At 41.9% G+C, this 27,170-nt stretch overlaps 1 protein-coding gene across 3 annotated transcripts in view; it reads left to right on the forward strand.

The window, feature by feature from the left end:
• Nucleotides 1–20,800, forward strand: part of UBA7 (ubiquitin like modifier activating enzyme 7) — a 42,925-nt gene extending 22,125 nt beyond the window's left edge. For all 3 annotated transcript variants that reach the window (XM_083352023.1, XM_083352024.1, XM_083352025.1), the window contains exons 15-25: nucleotides 259–455; nucleotides 1,090–1,154; nucleotides 1,471–1,651; nucleotides 3,644–3,697; nucleotides 4,299–4,488; nucleotides 4,696–4,805; nucleotides 8,406–8,492; nucleotides 8,848–9,042; nucleotides 17,199–17,300; nucleotides 18,088–18,182; nucleotides 20,435–20,800. In XM_083352023.1, the coding sequence (XP_083208149.1) occupies nucleotides 259–455; nucleotides 1,090–1,154; nucleotides 1,471–1,651; nucleotides 3,644–3,697; nucleotides 4,299–4,488; nucleotides 4,696–4,805; nucleotides 8,406–8,492; nucleotides 8,848–9,042; nucleotides 17,199–17,300; nucleotides 18,088–18,182; nucleotides 20,435–20,585 (1,427 nt within the window). In that variant the 3' untranslated portion in view covers nucleotides 20,586–20,800. The remainder of the gene's footprint in view (nucleotides 1–258; nucleotides 456–1,089; nucleotides 1,155–1,470; nucleotides 1,652–3,643; nucleotides 3,698–4,298; nucleotides 4,489–4,695; nucleotides 4,806–8,405; nucleotides 8,493–8,847; nucleotides 9,043–17,198; nucleotides 17,301–18,087; nucleotides 18,183–20,434) is intronic.
• Nucleotides 20,801–27,170: the final 6,370 nt, after the last annotated feature.

The following is a 27,170-nucleotide window of genomic DNA, read 5'->3' on the forward strand; positions in this document are numbered from 1 at the left end:
AACATGGCCTAATATATACTTTATATAGTTCGGATTTTGTCTTGGTTTTCTTCCAGTTCTCTTTTTCAGAGAATGAAGAGAACCATCAACTTTGATTTCCTTAAACTTTCAAAGGAAAGTGACTTCAGCAATCCACAAATGGCTGCTCTTGTGTTTCTCGACCCCTTTCTCTCCTAGAAGTTAGTTAGCTATGGAAATAGAATCACCCAAAGAGGTGAGCAACAGTTTAAAGGCTTCCCCCTTTTCCTTTCCCTGCAGGAAACTATGTGGGTGAAAGATGTGTGCGCTACCTCAAACCTCTGCTCGATTCTGGGACCCATGGCACCAAGGGACATGCCCTGGTCTTTGTGCCTTACCTGACAAAGTCACATGGACAAATTCAGGATGGGGACAGAGGAGAGTTCCCTCTCTGCACTCTGCGCTATTTTCCCAGTAACATCCAGCACACCATTCAGGTACAAGGACTGTTTTCCCATAGCCCACGCTACTCTTTCTTCTGCCCCTCATCAACTGTGCCGCCTCTGCTCCAAAGGGACGTCTCCCCTCCCTTTCTCTCCAGTTGAGCCAGCCCTGAAAGAGGGAAATCTCCTTTCTTCTGCCTGGCCCTTTAGCTTCATTTACGCTTTCCAGGCAGCTGGGCAAGAACTAGAGTGGCTGTTAGTGGTTTGATGACAGGAGATAGGATTCAGCTGTTTCACCCATAAGCTAAGCCAAAATTCTTCACCTCAAGAAAATCTTCAGCTGTTTCTTCCCAGTTCACAGAACAGAGGCCTCTCCAGATTTCAGGACCCTGAGGCTTTTCATGCCCCTATTCGATGCCCCTTAGCCCCCAGTAGAGGAAGGTTCTGTCTGGGCATTTGATTGGAGAGCACTTTATATCTAGATTAGAGAACTAAAGGCCTAACTTTAGGGATCTGTGGTACGTGTTAGCCTAGTTAGCCCAGAAAATAGTGACATGCAAGATACTCAGAGCCTGCTATCCAGTGCTTGCTATTTGCGAGTGCATCTTGAGGATCATAACAACAGGCTTAATGCATTTAACAACAGCAAAATAGATACCCAAGCCCACCTCACCTTTTTCTTTTGCAGTGGGCCCGAAATCAATTTGAGGATCTTTTCAAAAAAAGAGCAGAAGATACTAATACATTTCTGAGGTGAGTGAAAGTCTAGATCTTGACAAAGATGGAGTTCTGGATAAATATTGTGTGTGTGTGTGGAAGAATCATGAATAAGCAGTGTTGGGAATCAAGTTGATGTCTTATTCCACTAGCAGGGACGGGACGTTTAGGAGATACTTTATCTCACTAAACAATAGCTGTTCTTAGAATAATGAAACAAAGAGATCTGATTGTTTTGAGAGGCCTATAGATATTTTAACCATAAAATTGGTGCAGTTTTCCTATATTTAAGAAATAAAACAGCTGGATATTTTCTTTAATCCAACCGTAGTGTGTATACTTTTAAATCCAGGGATCGCACCTGCCTTGAGAAAGAAGGCATGGAAGGTTTGGAGATGCTGAATCTAGTGAAGATGAGTCTTCAGGAGCAGCCGCACTGCTGGAAAGACTGTGTGGTCTGGGCCCGGACACTTTGGGAGCGTCTTTTCTGTCAAGACATCCTGCAGTTGCTGTCCAACCTTCCACCTGAATATGTGAGATATGAGCATATCCTTTCTACCCTCAACTACTTCCTAGCTTCTTGCCCACCATGGTCCAGCAAATGAAGTGGGGATGGCTTAAGATCAAGGGAAGGTCCTCCCTCTGTCCTTCTTTGGATGAGAGTGCACATTTCTCTTGCAGTGGCTTCCAATTTAATCAAAACTCATTCCAGAAAGTGCTGGTCTCATCCTGGAGGCACTGCTTTTTTAGACTTAGCTCCGCAAACATTTACTCTTGCTGCTTCTTTGGGTAGAAGCCCATGGTCGTAAAATATCTCATACATCCTAGCTGAAGATCCTGAAAATAAATTGCCTATAGTTTTTTATAGACTGGCGACAAACTTCAGAATAACAGGAACCTAATAGGATCTGAATCAAAAGACAAACAGTAATCAGGAGTCCACCGAGAGAGAATTAATACTGCATATTCAAAGCAGAGATTCCAGATGCTCAGGCTAGGATTCAACCTAGAACAGTTTCAATAGCGGTCCTGCATCTGTCTCTCTTCCTCTTCTTGTTGTGAAGCAGGATTCAAGATAGCTATTCCCTTTCTATGTAGGATGTTCTGGTAGTACCGAGAGCCCTCTTCCTGTATTTCCTAGTCCAGATTATCTGACATCTGCTCAGAAGTTTAGAAACAATCTGCCTTGTATGTAGTTGATACATAATCATTTATATCCATCTCCCTACAGTGGTGGTGGTATAATTTTGCAAGTGGTGTTACCTATAAATAGAAAATAAAATGAAGTATTTTTTAATCCTTGCAGGAACACACATGCTCTATGAAAAGAACTTGTACTGCTTCTTTGTTCATTTAGTTACGCTAATACCTAAAAACACAGAAGGTGATTTTCTTGGCTTTGTTGAGAGGAAAATCAAAAGAAAGAATTGTATGGAATTACGGCACATTTTTGTGAAAACCCAGATGCTTAACATAAAGGTGGCTTCTTTGATACCTGTGTATTCCACTCAGGATTGAAAATGCCATTGAAGGATTACTGTAGCAGTGAATTATAATACGCACTTTTTCATGGCTTTTCATAAACAGATTCAAGGAAGGGTAAAAAAAATAGCGAAGCCCCCCATTTTATATGTTCGATTTAGAGCCCTTTGGTAGCTCCACAACCTCAGCTGCAGGTTCCACTGCACTTTCACTCTCCATTTTTCCTCACTGTGTACTTTGTGTTACTGAAAGTGATACTGCCATGCTGCCGTGTCCATCTTTTGGATGATAAAGCGTTGTCCTTTTGTATAACCTTTTTTGGGTTTGAAATAGCACATTTTGTAAATCAGCATGCAATAAAGTTTGAAAATGATTTTTGCTCTGAAAGGAATGTAACCCTATTGTGAGAAGGAGGCCCTGGACGCTTTGGAGTAATTAAAATATATACAAGTAAGACATACAGTTGCAAGAAAAAGTATGTGAACCCTTTGGGATTATGTAGTTTTTTGCATGAATTGGCCATAAAATGCCCTCTAAACGTCATGTAAGTCACAACAATAGAAAAACACAGTCTGCTTAAAATAATAGTACACAAACATTAGCTGTTGTCATGTTTTAATTGAAGATAAGATGGAAACATTCACAGTGCAGGGTGGAAAAAGTATGTGAACCTTTGGACTTAATAACTGGTTGACCCTCCTTTGGCAGCAATAACCTCAACCAAACGTTTCCTGTAGTTGCAGATCAGACCTGCACAACGATCTGGAGTAATATTATTTTAAGCAGACTGTGTTTTTCTATTGTTGTGACTTACATGACTTACTGTATAGAAGGTACAGATACACATCTACTGTTCCAGCCACACATCTATTGTTTCTTAGCCCTTCACTTATTCTCTCTTCCATGGCTTAAATCTCTTCCCTTCAGGCTGCAAAACCTACCTGGCCAAGTTCCAGCCTTTGGTCGGTAGAGTTTCCTTTCTTGAACTTCTTTCTGGCACCCCATGTTGCTTCTTGACTAACCCCATCTACCTTTGTCCCCAGGAGAAAAGCTCTGGACTTCGATGCCCCCACCAACTCCAGTTTGACTACAGTAATGTGAGTGAGTTGTTCATCTTGGGAACTGGGGATTCTGGAAGAGAGCAGATTTTGCCTTTTCAGTAAGCATCATCAGGGAAAGGTCCATTTCCACTGTTGGGTGACCATTCACATCTTAAGGTTAAAAGGATGAAAGTAAATGTACACATTCACTCTCACGAACACACACACACACACACACACACACACTCAATGAATGGGGATTTTTTTGTTTTTATTATTTCCTAGAACAGGTGGCAAACAACTCACAATGAATAGCAAAGAAAAGGGTATGAAATCCAGAAATGTCTAATCAGCAAGAGAAAAACTAGCTTGTTTCAAACTTGCCTTGGATGTTTCAAGGGAGGGTTCAAGATTCACTGGAATGCAGTCCCTGAATCCACTGTTTATTGCAGACATAGTAGAAAGCTACATAAGGTGATGTGATGTATTGATCACAACACAGGAGAGTTTGTTTAGCCAAATGGTAAGGAATTTATTTTTGAAGGCTCACCCAGCGCTTCCAGTTGCTGATATGAGAAACAAGAACTTAGAGCTGCAGTGGGGAAAAGGGGATATATTTGGTACTGCCTCTGCTAAAGCTGTCTTTGGATTTTTATAGCCCACCCACGAGGCCTTCATTGTGATTGCCAGTCACCTCTTTGCCAAGACACACAGGCTGCTTGTTCATGAAGATAAAGCTATTACCTTCCAAGTCCTCCGTGATATGCATCTCCCACCCTTCCACCCATGTCAAGGGATGAAAATCCCTGTTACTGATGAAGATATTTCAACACTACCAAGTGCTGCTGGTAAGAAATCAATAAGATCAATGATAGTTAGAAAACTAAACTGCTTCCATTAGCTCCCAAAGATCCTTCTGCTGATCTCATCAAAGGTGTGGGTGGAGGTTATCACTGAACTGTAAGGATTATATAAAAGGCTTTAAACAAGCAGATAATGTTTTGTTCATCCCATATCAATCATCTTACTTGGGCTGTTCCAAATATGCCTTTTAGATCAGTCAGTGCTGGTACAACTGAAGCAAGAATTGGGAAAGTTAAGAGAAGAGCTTGAAAAAGACAATGCCCTCTTATCTGGTCATATGGAGCCACTTCACTTTGGCAAGGTATGGACATGCTCGTTTATTGCATCTTGCTATGTATTTCTTTCTTGGTAGACCTTGAAGGCCAGTGAGTAAACCGTGTGACTCCACTATGCCAATTGTGACTTCCTCTCCAGCAGTTCTGGCAATGCTTCTTCATCTTGGACCGGCAATTTCAGTTTAGAGCTAAAGCACTTTTATGAGATGATTCATGAACTGATTTTCCCATTGTCCCAGTATCTGTAAAGGGCAAGTATGAACAAGAGCCACATGATTTTTTTAATATTCAGAGTTCAAATGTTGAGTTACAAAAAACACTTCCTTTGTATCACGTACACAAGATTTAGGATTGTGACTCAAAGACAGAAGTACAAATCAGATGGCTCCTGGTTTTGAATCTCACCTTTACTGAGAACTCATTGGATACCCTGAAGTGGGCTGAGCAACTTCTTTTAGGCCGAAGGAAGCATTTGGACTTTACTGATGTGCTGGAATCCTTGTGCCCAAAAGTGGGTGAGGCCAGGGCATGTTAAATGGGCAGAAACTAAACAAAAGCTAGATAAGACTGAATTTAGGTCAGTTTGACAGCATAACTTCCCAAGTATCTAATGATTTCCTTAATTTATTTGTAAATTAAATGTGTAGGTAAGATTTAGATGGACTCAGAGGAAACACTAAGATCTTCTTTCCAGAAGAAAATTCTCAAGAGAAAAAAAAAGGAAATAATCATGCTTTTGGCTGCTAAATTACATATTCAATTTGTGGTAGTTTCTAGCATCTTTAACTGGATACTCTGAGTGTTTTAAACTTGCTGTGGTCTTTGACTATAATAAACATTGATTTGACTTGAATTTGTGATGGAATCCCACAAAAGAGGAGGTGGGAGCATGTGACCCCAAGACTCAGGCATGCTACTTAGAACAATTATTTGTCTTTATATGAGAACCAAACCATATCTGGATAATCTCTTTTGAGTTGATGAGGCTACATTCCTGGGCATACCTCTCTAGAACTAAGTTTTCTTGATCACAGACTTAAAATTCTGAGCCATGCATACAATTAAGACAAAATAAAGTCAGAAGGCTCGTTGGTCTAAATTCATTGTGATCTGGGTTCAGCAGATGAGAATGGCAGGGAGAGGAGAATGGGAAGGTGCTTGAACGTGGAATGATAAGGATGTGGGACATTTCGGGAAAATGGTGGGTTCGTGCCAAGGGTTTTGCTCGCCCTTGCTATCTGAGACTCTTAAAAGGAAAGTTACAGCTGGATAATGAAAGCGGAGCTGACTTTCTGTGTACAAAGAATACCCTTCAGTGCTGAGTTATGGCCTTCCTCAGCTTGCTCACATCTTGCAGTAGGAAGTCTTTTTTATTTAGTAGGGGAGAACATTGTGATTGAATGATATTCCTTGTGTGCAGAGCAAGATTGGAACAGGCTCACAGCTGCTGTGAGCCAAACCTTTTGCATACAGTGGGCATTTGTCTGCAGAAATGCAGTTGTAATGTAGGAATCTTGTGGGGATTATATCCAAATATGTCATCAGCTGCCAGGATTGGGGTCCAGATTTTACTTAAGGTGGAATATTTTCCATATATTGCCATTTCAGTTGAAAGTTGCTGTCAAATGCTCCTAATAGAAATCTCATTTACCAGTCAGGTTTAGTTGCTTTGACCTTTCCATGTTTTGGAGGCTACTGTTGCTGGAGTCTTGAATTATATTATCACTGAGTTGACATTTAGGATTTAAGTTTCTTAAGTTTCTAGAAGAGAGCAATATTATTATTTAAAAACACAAAACATTGTATAATTCAGGTTAAGTACCTAAGGACTAAGGTACATTTTGTCATTCATTCTACGATAGTACACAAATAGTTTAAAATTGTAGGTATATATTTCACATTACTGTATTTATAAACCACCTCAATGCTGAAGGGCTCTGAATGCATTATGACATAAAAGAAAATATAAAATGTAACAGTACAGATCTTGGAGCCAGAGTTTGGATGCCCTCATTCAGACCAGCCAAAGACGCATTGAAATAACACAGATTTAAATCGTTTACAGAGCGTTAACAGGAGAGGGTCTGTCGGAACTGAGAGAGGGTGTTCCAAAGACTGAGGGATATCATGAAGAAAGTGTGTACAGGCAGGCCTTGACTTACAACCATTCATTTAGTGACTATTCCAAGTTACAAGAGCCAGTTCTTTTAACCATTGCAGCAGCCGCACAGTCCCATGATCAAAATTTGGGTGTTTGGCAAGTGGCATACATTTAAGATGGTTGCAGCCTCTCGGGGCCCTGGGATTGGCATTTGCAACCTTCCTAGGGAGCTTCTGGCAAACAAAATCAATGGGGAAGCCAGATTCACTTAACAACCCACATGATTCACTGAACAACTGCAACTTGCACTTAGCAACTGCTGTCTTTAGCAACAGAAATTTTGCTTTCCATTGAGGACTACCTGTAATCTGGTTCACAGTCATGTATTTCTTGCAAGAGGGTGGGTGGGGTGCTTTGGAATGAGCTGTTGATGGTCCTGTTTCTCATTATCTTTCTGATACTCTTCTTCTGTTGCTACATAACACAATCGTTTGCAACCTCCCTAGTTAGTTTAGATGTAGTTACCTGTGGACAGAGCAACACTGCATACTAGGACTTCCTGATTGGGCCACTGTGATGTGTCTTTATGGAGCTACCCCTGAAGACCACACAGAAGTTACAACTCGTCCAGAACGCAGTGGTGTACTTTTAGCCTTTCAGAAAGCTGCGGAGAGCTGGTTTTTCCCCCAGGCATTGGAATTGGCATCAGGATCCAGTGATCACTTTGTCTGTTAGATCAGATATTGTTGGTTAAGGCACTAGGCTTTTGACTTTACTTTTCCTTTGGTTTTTAATATTACTGTAAGCCGTCTAGAGTTGTGTTTCATAAAACAGGTAGTCTTATATCTCTTCTCAATTAATTATTAATGAACCAGGCCACCAATCTATCTTTGCAGTACTTAAACCACTATTGTGTTGTATTTTCTATACAATTTGTTTCATGATCTACAGTTCCTCTTTTTTCATTTTTTCACCTTCTCCCATCTTCCACTTGAATTCCTTCTCTCAATTCAAAAGTATTCCAGAAACATTCAGTTTGGAGCGCCTGTTGTAATGTTACCTTGATATGGGTTGGATAGACAAAAGGAGCAATCATTTTTTTAAAAAAATATGAAATGGGTTTGTCACATGGGAAGAAAGAGGATAAGGAGAAAGAGAAAAAGACTCGAGGTCACAATTCCTTAACTGAGTCACAGGCAACCTTGTGCTACGTCTGCTCTGGACTGTGGAAACGTATTTAGCTGTACAGTGTTTTCCAAGATTGCACAAAGCGTTGCACGCACACTGTTTTTGCAGTCATTGGAGTTGTTTTGCTTTACTAAAAATAAACCCTCCAAACATCATATCTACCCCTGTCACCACATTTCATGCCTTTTCTTTACAGACTATCAAGTCCCAACTGTTCTTTGTTTTTCCTGATTTTTGTAAGACTTACAATCACTTTTGTCTCCTTCCTATTGAGATCCTTTCTGTTACTTCCACCACTTCCTGGTTAGGACTGATTTTCCCTTTGTTGGGCCCTCAGGATAATGACTCCCATTTGAGTTTCATCACGCATGCAGCCAATCTGCGAGCTGAGAACTATGGCATCTCTCCAGTGGATAAGTTCCAGGTGAGGCCAGTGGGAAGGCTTTTGTTTTCCTCCCCACCCCCCACCCCCAATTTTGCCAATAAATGAAAGAGAGAAAATAGAGAGTTGAGAATGGGGATATTGGAATGTGCTCTAGCTGTTTTAGAACAAGTCCATACAGCAAGGTTATTTCTGCACAAGGCTACTCAAGAGAGGGAGGGGAAAAAGTTGGAAGCTTGAGGAGAGGGGGCTATCAAGGGAAGGGAAGTGGTGGAGGCTACCAATTCCTCTTGAGAAAATCCTTCCCCAGTGCTTGCCACCTGCAGAACTCCTTACTGGCAGAAGCAGCTTTCTCTCCCATCATTTTCATGGTCTCTGTCCAACTTAATTTCAACAGGCCAAGAGGATTGTGGGCCGGATTGTACCTGCTATTGCCACAACAACAGCTGCTGTAGCTGGCCTGGCCTGCCTGGAGCTTTACAAACTGGTGTGGCAGCACAAGGATCTCGGTTCCTATCGCCATGACTTCATCCAGCTCTCTGAGCCCTTCGTCGATCGCTCCCAGCCTGTGCCATGTCCACAAGAGTACAAGGTGAGGCCTGTGATGATCCTTCTTTGGAGCTCTGAATTCATCATAATTTGAAAACGGGAGGAGATTGGTTGGGTCTCTTTTTTGTGTGCAAGTCAAAGATGAGAACAAGCAAGGGAGAGCTCCAGAGGCGTTCTGGAATACTTGGATGTCTAAAAGGCTGGAGCAAGGGGTTGTTGTAGTGCGAGGAGCCAAATCATTCTGGAACAGAAATCAAATTGCTTTGTACAAGTTAACATGTAATTTCTGTAGCAGCGTGGATGCTGGTGGCCATCTTAGTTTATAGTAATCTTTCTACATTGAAGGAGGGAAGGGAGAGCAATGGTTCCCTCTTATTTCATGCTCAAAATGGTCCCAAGGGTGGCTTTGGCACTAAGCATCTGTGATCGCTTAGATGTGTGGGTGACACACCCTCTATTCGTGCACTTTTGCTGGAATTTTTTGAAGACACTAAAGGCTATCATGACAGAGTTGCTGTTTTTTCTGGCACAAGCCTGTCTCCAGACATTGCAACAGAAGAATGAAAACTGGAAGTATGAAGCACTTGATCTTCTGGCATGTGTTCCTGTTCTTGGCTACAGCGTCCAGCCGCAGTCCCCTCCTGGAAATAGGGTTTACAGCATTAATTAGAGATAGTGCATTGCTCTGGGTGTTACTGGCAGCAAAGGTTCAAGGTAGAATGGCTGCCTTGTATCGTTTATTTTATTTTTTACTTTTACTATTTATTTATTACTGAAATTTACTGTATATAGCCACCGAAGGTGACTTTTTAGCATGTGGGTGAGAATGACATCCAGGCTGCAGATGCTGCCAACCCATTCCATGCAGTGCCATCTTGTCTGGGCACCGGAAGTGAGTTGCTTGCCCAGCTCTGATGTGAGGGGGCAGGGGAAGCTGCTCCAGCTCTGCTCAGCTCAGCTGCTGCTGACTCTGCCTTTCCTGAGCCTCTTCTGGCAGACAGACGGTGAAGGAGATCTAGTTTCAGAAGCTGATGTCTGGAGTGTGTATCAAGCCAGCAGCAGTGCAGAAGGAGAGGGATGGATAGGTGCCTGAGAGCTGTCAGACACAGGAAATGGTCTTTAACCTGCAGCTGACATTCACAGCTGGGGCTAAGCTGCACACCAATCTGGAGCACCAGCCAAGGTGTTTTCTTTTGGAAGAAACCACTAATGCCAGCCCTGAATCTCTCCACACACATTCATTTGCTCCCCAGATATGATGAAGGGCTTTTACTGCAAGACTCAACAAAGTCAAGGTAAATCCAAGCTGAAATGGTGCTGTGACTGAAAGGGAGTACATGTTAACAGAATCATAAAATCATAGAGTTGCTAGTGGAGGCCTTTTAGTCCAACACCCTGGCCAAGGCAGAAGTCCTTATACCATCCCAGATATCCCATGTTTATACCATTGTCCAATCTTTGTTCTCAGAGATAAGTCACAGAAGTCTCACAGATATCTTCAGAGCAACATTAGAATGCAGATGTATCGTCTCTTGCCATCAAAGTGTTTCTTGTGGATAATAATAGTAGAATATATGACATTGCGTTAAAAATACCTTCTTGCAGTGAAAAAGTAGTGGGCAAAGGTATTGTGGGAAAATTTTACATTAAATCAATACCTGTAATTTATTTATTTATTTATTTTTATTTATTTAATTGAATTTCTATACCGCCCTTCTCCCGAAGGAGTCAGGGCGGTGAACAGGGCATATAAATAGAAGTACAAAAGTTAAAAAGGATTAAATTATTGCCCAAATTAAAACAATCAAAATATAAAAAAACATTAAAACCCTAACATTCCCCCATCAGGCCAGGCCAGCTTGTTCGAATAAATGGGTCTTTAACCCGCGCCGGAAGGAGCGAAGATCTGGTGCCATCCGGAGCTCAACCGGCAGTTGATTCCATAAAGCCGGGGCGCCCACAGAGAAGGCCCTCCCCCTGGGGGCCACCAGCCGGCATTCTTTGACCGGAGGCACCCTGAGGAGGCCCTCTCTGTGGGAACGCACAGGGCGGAGGGGAGTCGACGCCGGCAGCAGGTGGTCCCCGAGGTATTCCGGACCCATGCCATGTAAGGACTTAAAAACCATTACCAAGACCTTGAATCTCACCCGGAAGACAACTGGTAACCAATGTATTGAAAGTATGCCACTATCTTACCAGTATCAATGATGGATCTTTCTAGGACAGGATCCACCACCAGATAGATAATTTGTATATAAGGTTCTTTTATTATGTGTTTCTGATTTTCTTATTAAGGTGAATTTATTGAAATTTCTAGGTGATTTTTCTAAATACTGACTAGCTTAAAGATGAAGTTGCACATTCAAACACCTTCCTTCCTTCCTTCCTTCCTTCCTTCCTTCCTTCCTTCCTTCCTTCCTTCCTTCCTTCCTTCCTTCCTTCCTTCCTATTGAGCTATCAATTATGCTATGGCATGGTTTCTTCCTGGCAACTCTTTTTAAAGTACTTTGCCATTCTTGTTCTCCTTTTTCCAGCATGAATGCAGAGGAGGTATATTTATGCTCACCCAGAATACAGTGCTGGGACTTCGGGGTTGCTTCTACTGTTGTCACCCCCAGGAAATTGCCTTGGCCCTCTATGGCTGGGGCTGCGACTATTCTTGGCTTCTTTGCAATAGCTCCCTTTTCTGGAGAAAGAAACCAGAGCCAGAATAGGGTGGGGGCGAGTGGAAAGAGCAAGAAGCTAAATTAAGAGCGTCTGTTTGAATAGAGGCCTTTTTGTCTTGAGTTTATGGAGTGAGAGGCTGGGGCTTCCTGCTACACAGGAAACACAGATTGGAACCAGATTGGTAGGAGAAGGGGGGGCCAGCAGGAAGGGGGGGGGCGTCAGTTCTGCAGGGCTTGGGCTGTCAGGCCTCTGTTCCTTCCCTCCTGGTTCAGATCATGCTGCATGGCCCCAGGGCTTGGTTACACCCCCGCCATCTAGCATTGCCAAATGTTGTATATTTTTAAAGGGTATCTCAGATTTCTAAACAGCACAGCTCTGCAAATGGCCCCTGCAATGACCAGAGATTCAATACTTCTGTGGTGAAAAGGGGTGGGGGTGGCCTTGGTAATGAAAGTTTGTGACATTTTGAATTTGAAAAATCCTCTCTGCAGCCATAGTTCATCCAGCTGTGGAGGGATTGTGCCTCTACCCAGTGTAGCAGCTTAGAGGCTGTGGTGCTCAGAAGGCAGATGTGAAGGGGATGTTTTTAACTGTGCCGTTTCGAAGCCTCCTTTGGGTAATTTTACATAGGATTCAGTGAAGTTTGCCTTCCTCTTTAATGGCCCCTTTTTACTTTCTCAAAAACAGACTTGGTGGGGAAAAGGATTTTTTTTTATTTTTTTTTTTTTAATTCCATTTATATCCCGCCCTTCTCCGAAGACTCAGGGCGGCTTACAAGCTTAGCAGTAGCCTTCATTCTATGTATATGCCTGCTTATTAGGGCTTTCACACGCACCCCCAAGCGGCATTATTACAAAGTCAGCTTAATTGCCCCCAACAATCTGGGTCCTCATTTTACCTACCTCGGAAGGATGGAAGGCTGAGTCAACCTTGAGCCTGGTGGGACTCGAACCTGCACTAATTGCAGGCAGCTGGTGTTACCTAAGGAGGCATTAGCCCACTGCTCCACCAACGCTACAATGGGATGGGATAGAGAGGCAACATCTGTGATTGCCAGAACTGGGAATTTTCTCCGTAGTTGCACCTCTGGATCTTTGGAATGTAGGAAGCCATCTTATACTGAGTGAGACCATTAGTCCATCATGCTTCCTGTTGCTGGGAAGGATGGGCTGCTCTTCCCCTGGGTTTGCAAATCTAGTGGAGATGGACACTGAATCACAGAAAGCAAACGGTTCCCTTTTGAGGCACTGTTTCCAAACACTGACCAGATGTGTTCAACTGGGATTCTCATCAGTGTAAGATCTGGTAGGGAATCATGGACATTATAGTCAAAGATGTCTGGAAGCCACTGTGGTAGAAAGGTTTACTGACCTATGCCACTCCCATGAGATGATTTGCAGTAAAGCCACAAAGGTTTCTGACTGAACTGTTTACCCTCGAAGTAATTAGGTTGAGTCTGTGATTAGAGGTCTCATTAACTGTTTTCACTACCATCACTCCCACTCAAGTCATACACTTGACAGCTGTTGATGGATTTCAAAACTCTGTTAACAAAGTAGGTCCTACAGATCTGAAATCTTGCCGCCACTTTTCTCAGCACTGCCAGCGTATCAGAGACTAGCAACAGAGAAGACAGGATGGCAAGTCTGTATTTACTATACCTTAGGGCTATTTAGGAACATCCATCTTGCTTCTTTTTCAGGGATGAATAAACCTCCTGGAATTAAATCCTGACTTCATTCCTGAAGTTGTCTATGTGAAATTGGAGTGGAAAGGGAGGAAAGAGCGGAGAGGAGGGCTCAGAGAGGAAAAGGAGCAACAGCATCAGGAGATGGGAAAGGGGGATAGATTTGCAAAAGGAATGGAGAGCTGTACTGAATCCAAGAACTTGTGGAGTTGATTAAGCCACATATGGGAGTCATTAGTTAGCAAGGGCTGGTGATTGGGGGAAGGCAGCTCTTATCCTGGCGCCAAAGGATTCCCCCCCCCCACTACATTCATTAGAAATTTGTTTCTCATGCTAGAGCAGATTTTGGGATGGGGATGGGCTAGGAAACAACATTTCAGAGAACTGTGCAAGGCAGACTTGAGTAGAGAAAATCAGAAAGAACAATGCTGTGGCGTGGGAATAAAGAGTTTGGGGAACAATGATTAGCTTTGGGACCTCAATATTCTCCCTCCCTCTCCTCACGTGGTCCACCCACTCCTGTCTCCTTGCAGCCTTGGCTTTGAAGAGTGATCTTCTGGCATTATGGATGGGGCCAATTTGATTTCCACTCTTCTTACTGTCTGTGGGTTAGTCCGTTGGCTGTAGAAATATAGAGGCAGAGAAAAAAGAGGAAGAGATGAACAGGAGGTGTAAAGGTTTCCCAGCAAGTGTGAGAGGCCAAGTGGCCATATGGCGCCTAGGAAAGAGGAGAAGCCGTTCTTGTTGCTGGTTCTTGTTACTAGCGGACATAAAGGAGCAAATGGAATAGGCCATATGGACCCAAATGGTCAGGATGAGGAACTTTGGCTCAGTTTCCTCCCATAAGTGGCATGACATAAGCTTCATTAGCCTCATAGGCATTTAAAGAATTATTTTCTACCGCTTAGGGACTCTCTTATGTACAATGATTTAATCTGGGTTACATGATGGTTTTTCATTTAGAACTCCCTGTTTGATGGTGCTGTGCATCTTGAGTTCCCTTTCCTTCTTCCCATTCCCTTTTTTATTTGCTTCTACGGGGGTTGGAAATAAAATAGGTAAGAGTTCTTTGTTTTCAAATTGTAAATCCAGGAACCATCGCTAACATAGTCTGAACCATACATACATGTTTAGAAATCTAAGTTAAATAAATAATAAATGAGAATATTCTTTTTATTATAAAACAACACTGAAGCTACATTGTTGTTGTTAGCTGCGAAGTCGTGTCCGACCCATCGCGACCCTATGGACAACGTTCCTCCAGGCCTTCCTGTCCTCTACCATCTTCTGGAGTCCATTTAAGCTCACGCCTACTGCTTCAGTGACTCCATCCAGCCACCTCATTCTCTGTCGTCCCCTTCTTCTCTTGCCCTCAATCTTTCCCAGCATTAGGCTCTTCTCCAGTGAGTCCTTCCTTCTCATTAGGTGGCCAAAGTATTTGAGTTTTAGCTTCAGGATCTGGCCTTCTAAAGAGCAGTCAGGATTGATCTCCTCTAGGACTGACCGGTTTGATCACCTTGCAGTCCAAGGGACTCGCAGGAGTCTTCTCCAGCACCAGAGTTCAAAGGCCTCAATTCTTTGGCGCTCAGCCTTTCTTACATTACCCGTATCCTACTGAAAAAGAGTTGATTGAACAGTGGGATGGGATATAGTTTTTTAGTTAGCCACAGTGAGGAAGTGACTTCTTTCATTAGAGCTCTAAGCAGGAATCTAATAGGGTATCTAGAAGCTTTGGTAGATGCTAATACAAGTAGTCCTCAACGTACGATGAGAATTGAGCCCAAAATTTCTGTTGTTAAGTGAGACATTTCTTAAGTGAGTTTTGCCCCATTTTACGACCTTTCTTGCCACAGTTGTTAAGTGAATTACCACAGTTGGGAAATTAGTAACATGGTTGTTAGGTGAATCCGGCTTCCTCGTTAAAAATTTTCTTGTCAAAAGGTTGCAAAAGGTGACCAGATGATCTTGGCACACAGCAACAGTCGCGAGTCAGTTGCCAAGCCTCTGTATTTTGATCACATGATCGTGGGGATGCTACAAAGGCTGTAAGTGTGAAAAATGGTCCTTAGTCACCTTTTTCAGTGCCGCTGTAACTTTGAATGGTCACTAAATGAACTGTTATAAGTCAAGGATTACTTGTACTCTTGGGTTTAGATAAGGGAGTCGAAATTGTCCATACCTGCCATTTCTAAAAACAAAGAGGATTTGCTTAGGAGTCTTAGAGAAATGATAGAGTCCAAGCCAGCTCCTCCCTAACTGACCAGTGAGCGTGCCCAGGACAGTATCCCTTTGTGCCGCCTGACCCCCCAAATTTCCCTCCAGTCAGGGCACTTCCTACCATGAACTAGTAATCAGCTCCAATGGCTCCCTTGTTACTAGATGGGATGTTTCTTGTCTGTTCTGCCTAGGGCCAACAATGCAAAGAGCAAAGAGGTCAGCACGTTTTGGGGCCTCTTATGAAGAAAAGGATAATTGTATGTTGTCAGGAGATCCATTCAATGTGTCTTTGTGTAATAGAAAGCTATAGTATAGAACATGAACAAGCAAAAGAGAGGACCCTGTAGGGTCCTCTCTGCACGCTCTGCATCCAGTCTGTGTATCCAGAGATGAGAAGACAGACTGGAATGAGCCAGATTATCCAATGTTGGCTTCCCATGGGAAATACAAGAGGAATGACTTCCTCTGCTCTATACATTATGACATCCACCCTCCCCCCCCCGGTTTTGAATACATTAAACTGTCTTTTCAGCAGGAAGAGGACTGGTTTTCATTGGAAGCCTGCCATTTTTGTTTATCAGAATTCTGTTCTGCCTTTCCTCGAAGACTCTCAGATCTGTGTGTTTTAGTATTCGATAACCTTGTGAGGTAACTGAGAAGTTGAAAGGAAAATGACCTTCTTGGCCGATGCGATTCTGGCTTTCCTTATCCTAATCAAATGCTCTCAACTACAGCATCACAGTGGCTTTTGGGGTGGCAATGATTAATTTTCCTTGCGGTTTGAAATGCTGGGCCTGATTAGAATTGGTCATGTTATTATCTTTTATTTGCATTGGTTTTTCTTCTGTTCCTCTTGGTTAGATTAAAGAGCCGCTGTTTGATACCTAAAACCTCTTCTGTGAAGGTATATTAACAATCAGTTCACCTCTTAACCTTGTTTTTGATAAGATGAACAGTCTGAATTTGTAAGGTCCTTGGCTATAAGATTCTTTCCCAACAGCTATTTTTCTTACTAACATCTCACTAGAAAACGAGCAATAGATCTTGAACTAGACATAATGTTCATAATTTAGGAGGGGGGGGAACGTCCTCTGTATCCCCTTGTTTTACTAAAATGATCCAAGTGGTCTAGTGATACAGATTACTTGGGGCTAATATATGGGGTCACTGAATTTACCAGTCCACCAGCAAGGTTCCTTCAAGCTGCAATGTTAAATATATTTACTCAACACTACGTTCCCCCATTTCAATTGATCTTATACCCTAGAAAACATAGTTGGGCTTATAACTTTGAATATAAGACCCACTGGGATATATTTCCAAATGAGTAAAGGATTGGGTTGCAGGACAATTTAAGAGTGTGAATCTAAGGCTTGACCCATTCTGTTCTTTAAGAAATGGCTTTTCTGAAAGCTGCCTGTTGCAATTTTCTTGAAGTGTACCAGCTGGGTTAGGACTTTTCACACAGACCTTTTTTTTAACAAAAAATGATCTCCATGCTGCTGATAAAGTAGACTTCACAAACGCTTATGAATGTCTAGCTTTAAAGTGCCCCGAGACTCTTTGTTGTGGTATGTTGCAAAAAACCCCTTAACTTGCTATTTCTCTGGAAATTGTTTTCTTCCCAGTATCGGCAGAAGACATGGAGCTGCTGGGACAGAATTACTGTGCCTGGTTTTAATTCCAGAGGAGAAGTTATTACCTTGAGAGACTTCTGTGATCATATCCAGGTAAAGACAATTGTTCCAATTTCAGGAGCAAGTTCTGGTAAGTGCCCAGGGGCATATCTTGGGTGTTCAGTCTTACCTCTTCTTCTTCTTCCTATAGTAAGAAGGTTTACCTCTTCCTTAGCAGGCAGGGTTGTCTTTTCTGTGCAGAGCGCCCTAAATGTGTATACAGTATTTGGCTTTCCAGTGATACATCCAGCCTCATCAGTGAACAAGCATAAAGATGATTTTCATCCAGTATTTCACATACAGAGACTTTATGGGATGTCTCCATTCTATCCCAGTGCCATTTTCTTGATTAGCCAATATTCTGTTCAATAGGCTTCCTTCTCCCAGTACGCTCATGTCTTGCAGCCTGGTTTGTCCTAACTCATACATACTGCTTGTTTAATCCTTTTTCATTGTTTTTCATTTTCATTCCCACAATTGGATGTCCTGTATTGGACTCATCTGTCCATCATCGTATTCTTCCAGCTCATCCTTATCAAACTTGGTTACCCTCCAGATAGATGTTCTGTGATTTTCCAAGAGATAGCTAGGTTAGTCTTTCATTGCACTCTAAGTAAAAAAAAAGTGTGGCATTTTGAAGTGTATTATACTCATTAGTCCACTCTTAGGTAAGAGTTGCAGGTTATGAAGTTTTCAAGCATGTTTGCAGGCCACCATGTTAAAGAAGACTATTACAGATCTTTTCTGTGTTCTCCTCAGCTTTTCCAACGTTATGTTGATTCAGTGGTCTTCAGTTGAAGGATTTTAATGTGATATTGACTGTGTTTACTGTTTTTCATAGAGGGAGCATGATCTTGTGCCTCAGAAGTTGCTGTTTGGAAAAGCCACTCTCTATGATAAGGAAGAGCAGATCGTAGAGCAACAGCCTCCTTTGTGGTAGGAATTTAACGGAGACATTTCCTTAAGAATTTAATAATAACTTGCTGTCTGAGTGCTACAAATTGTCCCCAAACCTCTTTTTTTTGGTAGCCTTTGTCCATACTGTCTAATTTTAGATTCCCCCAAAACACATATAGTAATAATGTGGTTTAAATGGAGTAGCTTTAATATCATTAGTTTAACCCATTTCTCACAGACTCCAGAAAAAAGAATTCTCCTACTCACTGACAGTTAGAACAATTAACCAGTGGAACAACCTGCCTCCAGAGGTGGTGAATGCTCCAACACTGGACGTTTTTAAGAAGAGACTGGACACTCATTTGTCTGAAATGGTATAAGGTTTCCTGCCTGAGCAGGGGGTTGGACTAGATGACCTCCAAGGTCCCTTCCAACATTATTATTATTATTATTACTATATATCATCAACCAATCCACTCTAGATTTTGGCCCTTGAAAACCTGTTATGTGGTCTCTCTGGCTTTAAACTTTCTTTTTTTTTAGCAAATCATAATCAAAGATGAGCGTTTTGAGATTTTCTCCCTGCATGGACATTTCATAAGGCCTCTTGTGATCCATAGAGAGATATTATAGAACCCTAATCTTCCTAGCTTCAGTTTCTGGTTACTAGAGCAGAGCCGTTGATGAGGCTCTATCTAACCAAGGCAGTGAAAGGTTTTATGAAGTGAACTGACAGAAAAAACTTCTAGTTTGGAGACCCATCTGTAAAGGCTGTACCCAGCTTTAAATTCATATTTATATATGTGTATGTGTGTGTATATGTATATATACATATACACATACATAAACATACAGACACACACACACACTTGTGATGCTGCCTTTCAGCTCTAAAAAGGCTTCTATGAGAGTTTACAGTTATTAAAAATGCTATTTCTAGAAGCAGAAGAATATAAAAACAGACCAAATGAAATAAGTTAAATCTCAGTTTAATATTAAACTATGAGAAGGTTCCCAGGCTATCAGAGTCTCTTTACATTAATCCTACACAAAGGGCGGGGGGGCTGTTGGTGACCCAGTAAAAGGAAGGCCTGGTCAGACAATCTATGGGAATCCTCCCATCTTTCTTCCTTCTGTGATTGCTGAGGTTGAATATGTGCTCTGTCTGGGCCTCTGCTTGCCTGGTTTTGCTGGCTGGAGAACAGCCCACTGTCCAGCTGTGCTTAGGAAGCCAGTCGGCAGAGGGATCCTCCGGAGTGAAGGATAGGGAGGCCAGGGCTACCCCGCTGCAGGGCCCCTACAAGTACAGCTTAGGTTCTGTATCTGCAGCAGCTGCAAAGCCTCGAATGTCCCGTCCCTTCCATGCCGGGTAAACATCCTGCTGTCAGCACCTCCTCCTCAACTTCCTGGGGTAGACAAAGCTCATCCCAGCCTCAAGCAGGCCCTTCTGGGCTTCTGCCAACCAGAGGCAACTGTAGCCTCGCGCTCTATAATCTTTTCAGACTCCCTGGCAGCTCTTCTGCTTTCAGCACACTCACTTTCCTTCTGTCCGCACCCCCTTCGCAAATCAGTCTATAGATTCTTCCAGGCAGAAGCTCCACTCTCACTCTGCTTCCTAAGGAGAGAGCAAAACGCCTGCCTTGCTTTCCGCTCTAGAGGGCTGAGGTACGAGGTGGAGAGCCTGTCCCTGCTTGAGAACCCCAGCTGGCATGGCCAAAGTAGGGGATCCTGGAAGCCTTTGCTCAGAAATATTCCCCGTCCAACCTCCAATATAAAAGCTTAGGGAGAGAGGGCGAGGTGTTCCCCACCCTAATGGGAGCTAACGTAATTTTAGTCCCTAATTCTGGAGCACCCTTCAGACCATGCTTTGGAAACAAATGCAAGCAGGAAAAGGAAGCACGCTCCACATCTGGCTAATTGGATGCATCACGTACTCCCAACAATCACTTGCTAAGTAAAGAGAGAGAAGCTGCCTTCATTTCCTGCTTGAGGGTTTCTCAAATGCATTCATTCTGTTGACTACTGTGGGAGAAGCAGAATAACAGACTGGGATGCGATTGATTAAGAAGCCTTGGTGCATCTCAGGCTTATGCCAAAAGCAGCCCATGAAATCAAATCCCCATGTAGTGTCAGATATTTCCCACTACAGTTCTGACCACACTTCCCATATCGATTCTACCATGCAATTATTATAAACACATGCTTTATATTTTCACTACATCAAGTGACAAAAGACTGGTGCTCAGTCCTTCCCCTGGCACCCTGTTCACTTTTTGTTTTTACTTTCTAAGCCTGACAGAATGGATTCATAAAATCACTGGAAAGTCAATCCCCAAGGAGTGTCATCTTTTGGAATTGTCAATGGTCTGTGAAGATGAAGAACTTGATGATGATTTACCACCTGTCCATATCATGCTTCAACCAACGAGTAGTCAAAAATAAGTAACTTTGTGTAACAGATCAGAAAGGAAGCAATCTCGCTAAATCCGACAGAAGCACTGAAAGTGACTACTCTAAACTCAGTGCAAGAATGTGTTTTGATGAACGGATGAAGATGATGTGTCCTCTCCAGTGGATCAGCTTAAATATGTCTGCAGGAGTCATCCTATTTTTGATAATTTATTGGAAATGAATATGAAGTGAAATTTACCAAGCTTCTTTTGTTGTTATGGTCCTATATCAGTTGGGTATGTGACAACATTCCATTAAAGTGCTTTGCTTTGTCAGAAAGTTTATTGAACTGGCACCTTCCTTGAGTGTTGGTCTATGATTTGTAGGCAACACTGCAAATGTGGGTGGGGATTAGGCTAACTGTAGTCCAACACAGCTGGGAGGCCCCAGGTTAGGAACATCTGCCTTAAAGGATGGGATATTTTCATTATCTTGGCACCGAGAGACCTAATCTTCAGTGTTCAACTAGTATTAGATGAGACAGCTTGAGGGACACACTAGGAGAGGTTTTGGAAAGCCAGTCCCAATTAGAGCAGACAGCGTTGGGCTACATGTAGCAATAATCAACCAGAGTACCTTCAAGCTTTCAGCTGTCCCAGTGTTTTGAATAAGTGCAATAGAGTACTGTGAAATTTTTAGGAGGCACCATTTAGTGCTGTAGCTGAGGGCAAAATCTGAGCTTAAATGCCTTGATTGTTGATCGGGCAGCATGGCGCAAACCATTATCTTTTTCCTTACGGTATAATGTGATTATCATGGGGATGAATGAGATTTTGTAAATCATTCATTATGCATACCCGAAAGGAAGATCGGAAGCTGCCTCATGCCAGTGTTTCATCTAGTTCACTACTGTCTCTGTACTTAACAGTGATGGAGTTCTTTCAAGCCCTGCGTGCTGATGCCAAGGATAGAATGGGCATCTTGCATTTAAAATATGTGCTCTCCTTTGTTACACATTGTTACCAGTGGAATTGATAGTGCTCACGGCTCTTCAGGATAAACCACAGCCTTCCTGATTTTGGCCACCCGAACTTCATGAAGGAGAACTCTGCTTCCACTATTGTAGATAGATCCAGAGGAAACTTACGTATTTGTAAGCAATTATTCCTAAACTGATTTGCTGTATTGTCCACCTATTAGTCTTAGCTGTTCTGTCCACTTCTCTATTAGCTGTTCAGATCCATCTTTGTTGTGACAGCTCTATAGATATCGGTAGTCCTCAACTTATGACTTTAATGGAGTCTGCCCATTATAATCACAAGTCGTGATGGTCATAAAATAAGTTATCATGTGACCAACCTGATTATAAGCTGTTTTTTGCAGTGGTTAAGTGCAGCCATTGTTCACTAGGGGGTGTTTTTGCCAAAAAAAAACAGAAGTAAATGTTGGTTTTCAAAAAAAAATGTAAATTGGGGTTACACAACTGCAGGTGGTGCAAATGATTATAAATGCAGGCCAGTTGCTGAGGACTCAAAATGAATATGGGAGGGAGCAGCTGTTGTAACTTGGGAACCAAATTGCAAGTACCTTTTAGGGGAGTCTTGTAATTCTGAATGGTCACTAAGTGAGCAGTCCTAAGTTGAGAACTATCTTATTTGTAAAACTGCTACTTTGTAATTCCATCATCTTCTTTTGTCCCACCTACTGAAACATCCAGCTCTCTTTGAACTTGGTTTCACACGTTTGATTTTCCTTCTGATAAGAAAGAAATAGGAGTTTGCCTATAATGTTAAGAATTGTTAGAACAACTTGGCTGACAGTTCCGTGTTTGTGGTTTGATTTTTAAGAAAGAGTGTGAGAACTTCACTCCTGTGAAACTTTCTCAGGCAGCACCAGTAATAACATCTGATGAAGATAGCTGAGTGGCTTTCCTTTCTTCACTTCTAATTTAAATGAAATGCTTTAGATTAGGTTCATTTTGCACTTTATGGCAAATTGCCCTGTGACAAATTGCATCTTCTGTTTACAGTAAATTGATAGCAACACATTAAAGTAATGAGACAGAGCTGATGATGAAATTATGCCTTGCCGTTTCTGCAATAGCCCTACTATGAATAAAACTGCCTTTGAATCCTAGGCTGGGCAGAGAATTCCTCTGCTCTTCCAGCTTTTTCCCCGGTTTCCCTCAAACTGATTAAGCCAGTTTCACTATATTCACAGGATTGAAGACAACTGCAGGTGGATGTATTCACACAACATGCTAATACAGCCAGTTTTCTAATTACAAACAGGTTACATTTCAAGACACTGTTTGTAAGTCCATTTTGTTTGTAAATCCAACCAGCTATGAAAACATGCACAGTACAATTCTTACTGTACATAAGTGGCACTTATTAATTCCAGACATATTGTAATTCATAGTTACTACAGAAACAAAAACTAAACACAAACTAAACACCACAAGATCAGCGAACAAACAGGATGGGATGGCATCCAAAATGGTGTACCTGAGCCTCCTTATGTGCGACCATGCTGTGAAGCATATATATGTGGCATGCTGTAAAGAAACGCTTTCTGCCTTCTCTCACCTGGGATCTTCTAGTCGGAGTTGAGAATAGCTCAGTATCAAAGCTTGTAACTCAAAGATTCGTAAGTACAGGTAGTCCTTGACTTATGACCACAATTGAGCCCAAAATTCCTGTGGCTAAGCAAGTTAGTTGTTAAGTGAGTTTTGCCCCATTTTATGACCTTTCTTGCCCCAGTCGTTAAATGAATCACTGCAATTGTTATTAATATGGTGGTTAAGTGAATCTGGCTTCCCCATTGACTTTGCTAGTCAGAAGGTCACAGAAGTTGATCTCGGGACCCTGGGACATTGCAACTGTCATATTTAGTTGCCAAATGGCTGAATTTTGATCACACGACCAGGGGGATGCTGCAACAGTCGTAAGTGTGAAAAACAATCATAAGCCCCAAGTCAGTTTTCAGTGCCATTGTAACTTTGAATGGTTACTAAATGAACTGTTGTTAAGTCGAGGACTACATGTACTGTATGTATGAAGTTTTAACCTTGTTTGTTTTGCTTCTTTATATACCAAGTATTTTGAGTAAAGCTAACACTCCTGGTTAGCTTAAGAGTCACTGTATCAGGTGAACCCAGAAAGTGAAGTAGATAATCAAGTCAAGAATACCGCATACAATGTATTTTACTGCAACTCTCATGGTTACAAAAGCTATTTGCCAAAGTAGCTGAAGAGTAGAAGGCTTTGGACTAGGCCAGGGGTAGTCAACCTTGGCTCTTTTATGACTCATGGACTTCAACTCCCAGAATAGCTGTCTCAGGAATTCTGGGAGTTGAAGTCCACGAGTCATAAAAGAGCTGGGGTTGCCTATCCCTGGACTAGGCAATGTAATTCACCATTTAAAATCCTCCCCGGGGATTTCTCTTGTGACTCAGTTTACTTTCTATCCCATGAAACCCTCTCTTGTCTGCCTGGATAGGAAGAACACCATGCATCAAACCCAATGGCATTCTAGCTGCCATGAAACCATATTTATCGGAATTGCTATGCTTCTACTTTTTTAAAGAAAACATAACATTTGAGAAAAAGATCAAGGATGTACAATTTAGCCAAGCAGGATTTAAATGGCATGCCAGACATTTTGCCAGAAAGTGGTAGGTGAGACCAGAACAAAAACCACAATTCATTTAATTTCCTACTAACTGAATTGAAATATAGTTAACCATCTATTAGACACATTCTCCTCCTAGTGTATTAATAATTATCATTTTAGAAACAGCTGTTGGTTATCTCTAGGAGCCACGCACAAAGTGTTAAGGAACCACAAGAGACCCGGGGGCTATCAAGTTGTGCATCTTCGATGCAAATGGTTTCAAGCTGTCCAAGATGCTGTTTCAAATACCGTATAAGCTTGTTTCCCTTTTGTCTTACTTTTATTCCATGAAAGGCATTAAAGCACTTCTCCTTGTTGATGGTATTTGAGTAACTGCTATAGAAGTGTCCATGTTTATTTATTTATTTAATTAGTTTTCTATACCACCCTATTCCCGAAGGACTCAGGGCAGTTTACAGGGCAATATTTAAAAGACAATATAAATTAAGATAAAAATAGAATTAAAAAGAATTAAATTAATAATAGCCCAACAAGAAAACAATGTTAAAACTTAAAACTAAAAACCCCCTCAGTCCAGGCCAGATAGATCGAAAAGCCAGGTTTTCAGGTCCCGGCGAAACGAGCACAGGTCGGGGGCAGTCCGGAGTTCCACAGGTAAATCATTCCAAAGGGCACGTGCGCCCACAGAGAATGCCCTCCCTCTGGGAATCACCCGCCGGCATTCCCTGACCGGCGGCACCCTAAGGACGTTGTTGAATTTTATGTTCCTTTAAACTTAAAGCCTCACTACTCAGCTTACTGGGTTTTTTTAACTTACATTTTTACATATTTACCAAAATATACTATTGTATTGGCTGTGTATAAAAATGCTATATGCACATAATGCTACCCAAATTCTAGCTGTAGCTGCTGAGGAATGGCAAAAATGGGTCAGCTTTCAGGGTGCAGTTCATTGGTTCATTGATGTGGCAAATTTAAGAATAGGTCTTGATTTTGTTCTCTGCAGTAGCTTTTGCATCATATTAAAAATGTGTATTTATCAACAGAGTAATTCAAAATTGTTGGAGAGTCTCTTTCTTAGCTTGCAATGAACTCTACTGTCTACAGCTAAATGAACAGAAAGCCTTCTGTTCAATGCTGGCTAAAGACGTCACACTTCAAAGACCCTCGTTATGAACCCTCCTCCCCTTCCATTTCACTTTTAATACCAGATCCTAGAACAGGACCTCATTTGCCATTAATTAGTTTCTTACTGAAAATCGTTGTGTTGAACTGATGGCACGAATACTGACATAGTGGCTGAAGAGGATTTTTTTTGGGGGGGGGAAGAGATTTACCTCTTTAATTCTGACCAGAAAGAATCCCACAGACGCCCAATTTAAAGCAGACCCTGGAAAAGGCTTTTGCCTCAAGGGCCAAACTAGACGTAATGGCAGGAACATGTTCTGATGTTAAAAACATGGTTCTTCCTCAATCACGTAGTAGACCACTGTTTTTGAAAAAGTAACTTTTAAGTTGTGTGGACTTCGGCTTCCAGAATTTTGAAAGTTGAAGTTCACACATCCTAAACATGTTATGTTTGAGCAACACTGATCTGGATAGAACAAGAGACAGAAGGAAGAGAATGGCTTGGAGCATCTCTTGACTGCAAGAGGAATGCTTGACTGTCTTTGGTTGTACTGGAACTGAAGTCGTAATGTGTTCCACTGGGCCAAAGGCTAGGAAAAGCTGAACTGGGTAAGCATCATGAGAAGGGAAGAAGACAGTGACTTTGAGAGAGTTCTATAATTCTTCATTTAAACAAGCCTTTCATTGTCATAACTTAAATCTCCACCCCTTTTTTATCTACAGTCTATATTTAAATACAAAGATCTATTTCTGTTATATCTAGTGTAGCCAGCATGGTATGGCATATCAGTAATTGATACTGGGTCAAGGTATTTGAAATTGTGATTTATTCCGGAACGGGGCTACTGATCTGAGAGTGGGGGAGAGAGACCATGGTGTAGCTTGTATAATCAAGGTTCTTGGTTGAATGCTCAGCAATTGTCCTTTCTGGGATGCTAGTGGCAAGATGGGGGGGAAATCAAATTACAGCTTGCCTGATTTATCTTAATTTATAACATAGTTGGCTCTCACTTTGCACTAATCCATAGTTTGTTTAGCCATGATTTATTGAATAAACTCTTGCTGAGTTTATAAAAACACCTTCTCAGCAGAATTAGCTGGAGCTATCACATTGGAGGATGCTTATGTGTTTTCCCCCTGGGTATTGTGGGATCGGTTAGCAGTGAAGGTCTGGCACTCCCCTTGGTCAAGGAAAGATGATGTAAGGGTTGGAGCCTGAAAAGGCTCTTGATGTGAGAGACAGACGGCATCTCTTCAAACTGTGTAGCTTATGCAAAAGATAAAGGCCAAACAGAACACCTGGGAAATTAAGCTGATCAAGTCTGCTGTTTTTAAAGGTGCTATTTTTAACAGGGTGGTGATTAACCATTGAGAAAGGCCTCACAAAAGCATGAAGTTGGTTTTCCCTTTGCACTGTAACTTTCATGAGCAGTCTGTAGTTATATATAGAGAGACACTACCCAACAGCCTATATGCTGCTGTTATTGTAAATAAAAGGAGAAAAATCCCCTTGGCTTTTCTTACATTGAAGGCAGATTTTTTTTGTAATCCTTTAGATCTACTGATTAGAGGTAGAAGGCGTGTGTTAACTAGAAGAAGGCTTGCTTTTTTGCTGGCTTATGATGCAACTTCCAGAACAAAATTAGCAGGATGATGGCTCATAAACCAATTGTTTTAGGGCTCATTCACGTAACTGTGCTAAGAGCAACAATGCTTGTGATAAAGAAGGGGATTTGTCACTTATCCCTTAGTAGCATGTTGGTGAAAGACCACAGTTCAAAAGGTGTGTGTTTGGAATCAGCCAGACAGGCCACAGGGTTTACCACATTACTGGCAACATCTCAACAGCATGTGGCTTCCGTTTCATGAGGG

Source organism: Vipera ursinii (assembly GCF_947247035.1).
Source record: "Vipera ursinii genome assembly, chromosome: 2".
NCBI classification, from domain to species: Eukaryota; Metazoa; Chordata; class Lepidosauria; order Squamata; family Viperidae; genus Vipera; species Vipera ursinii.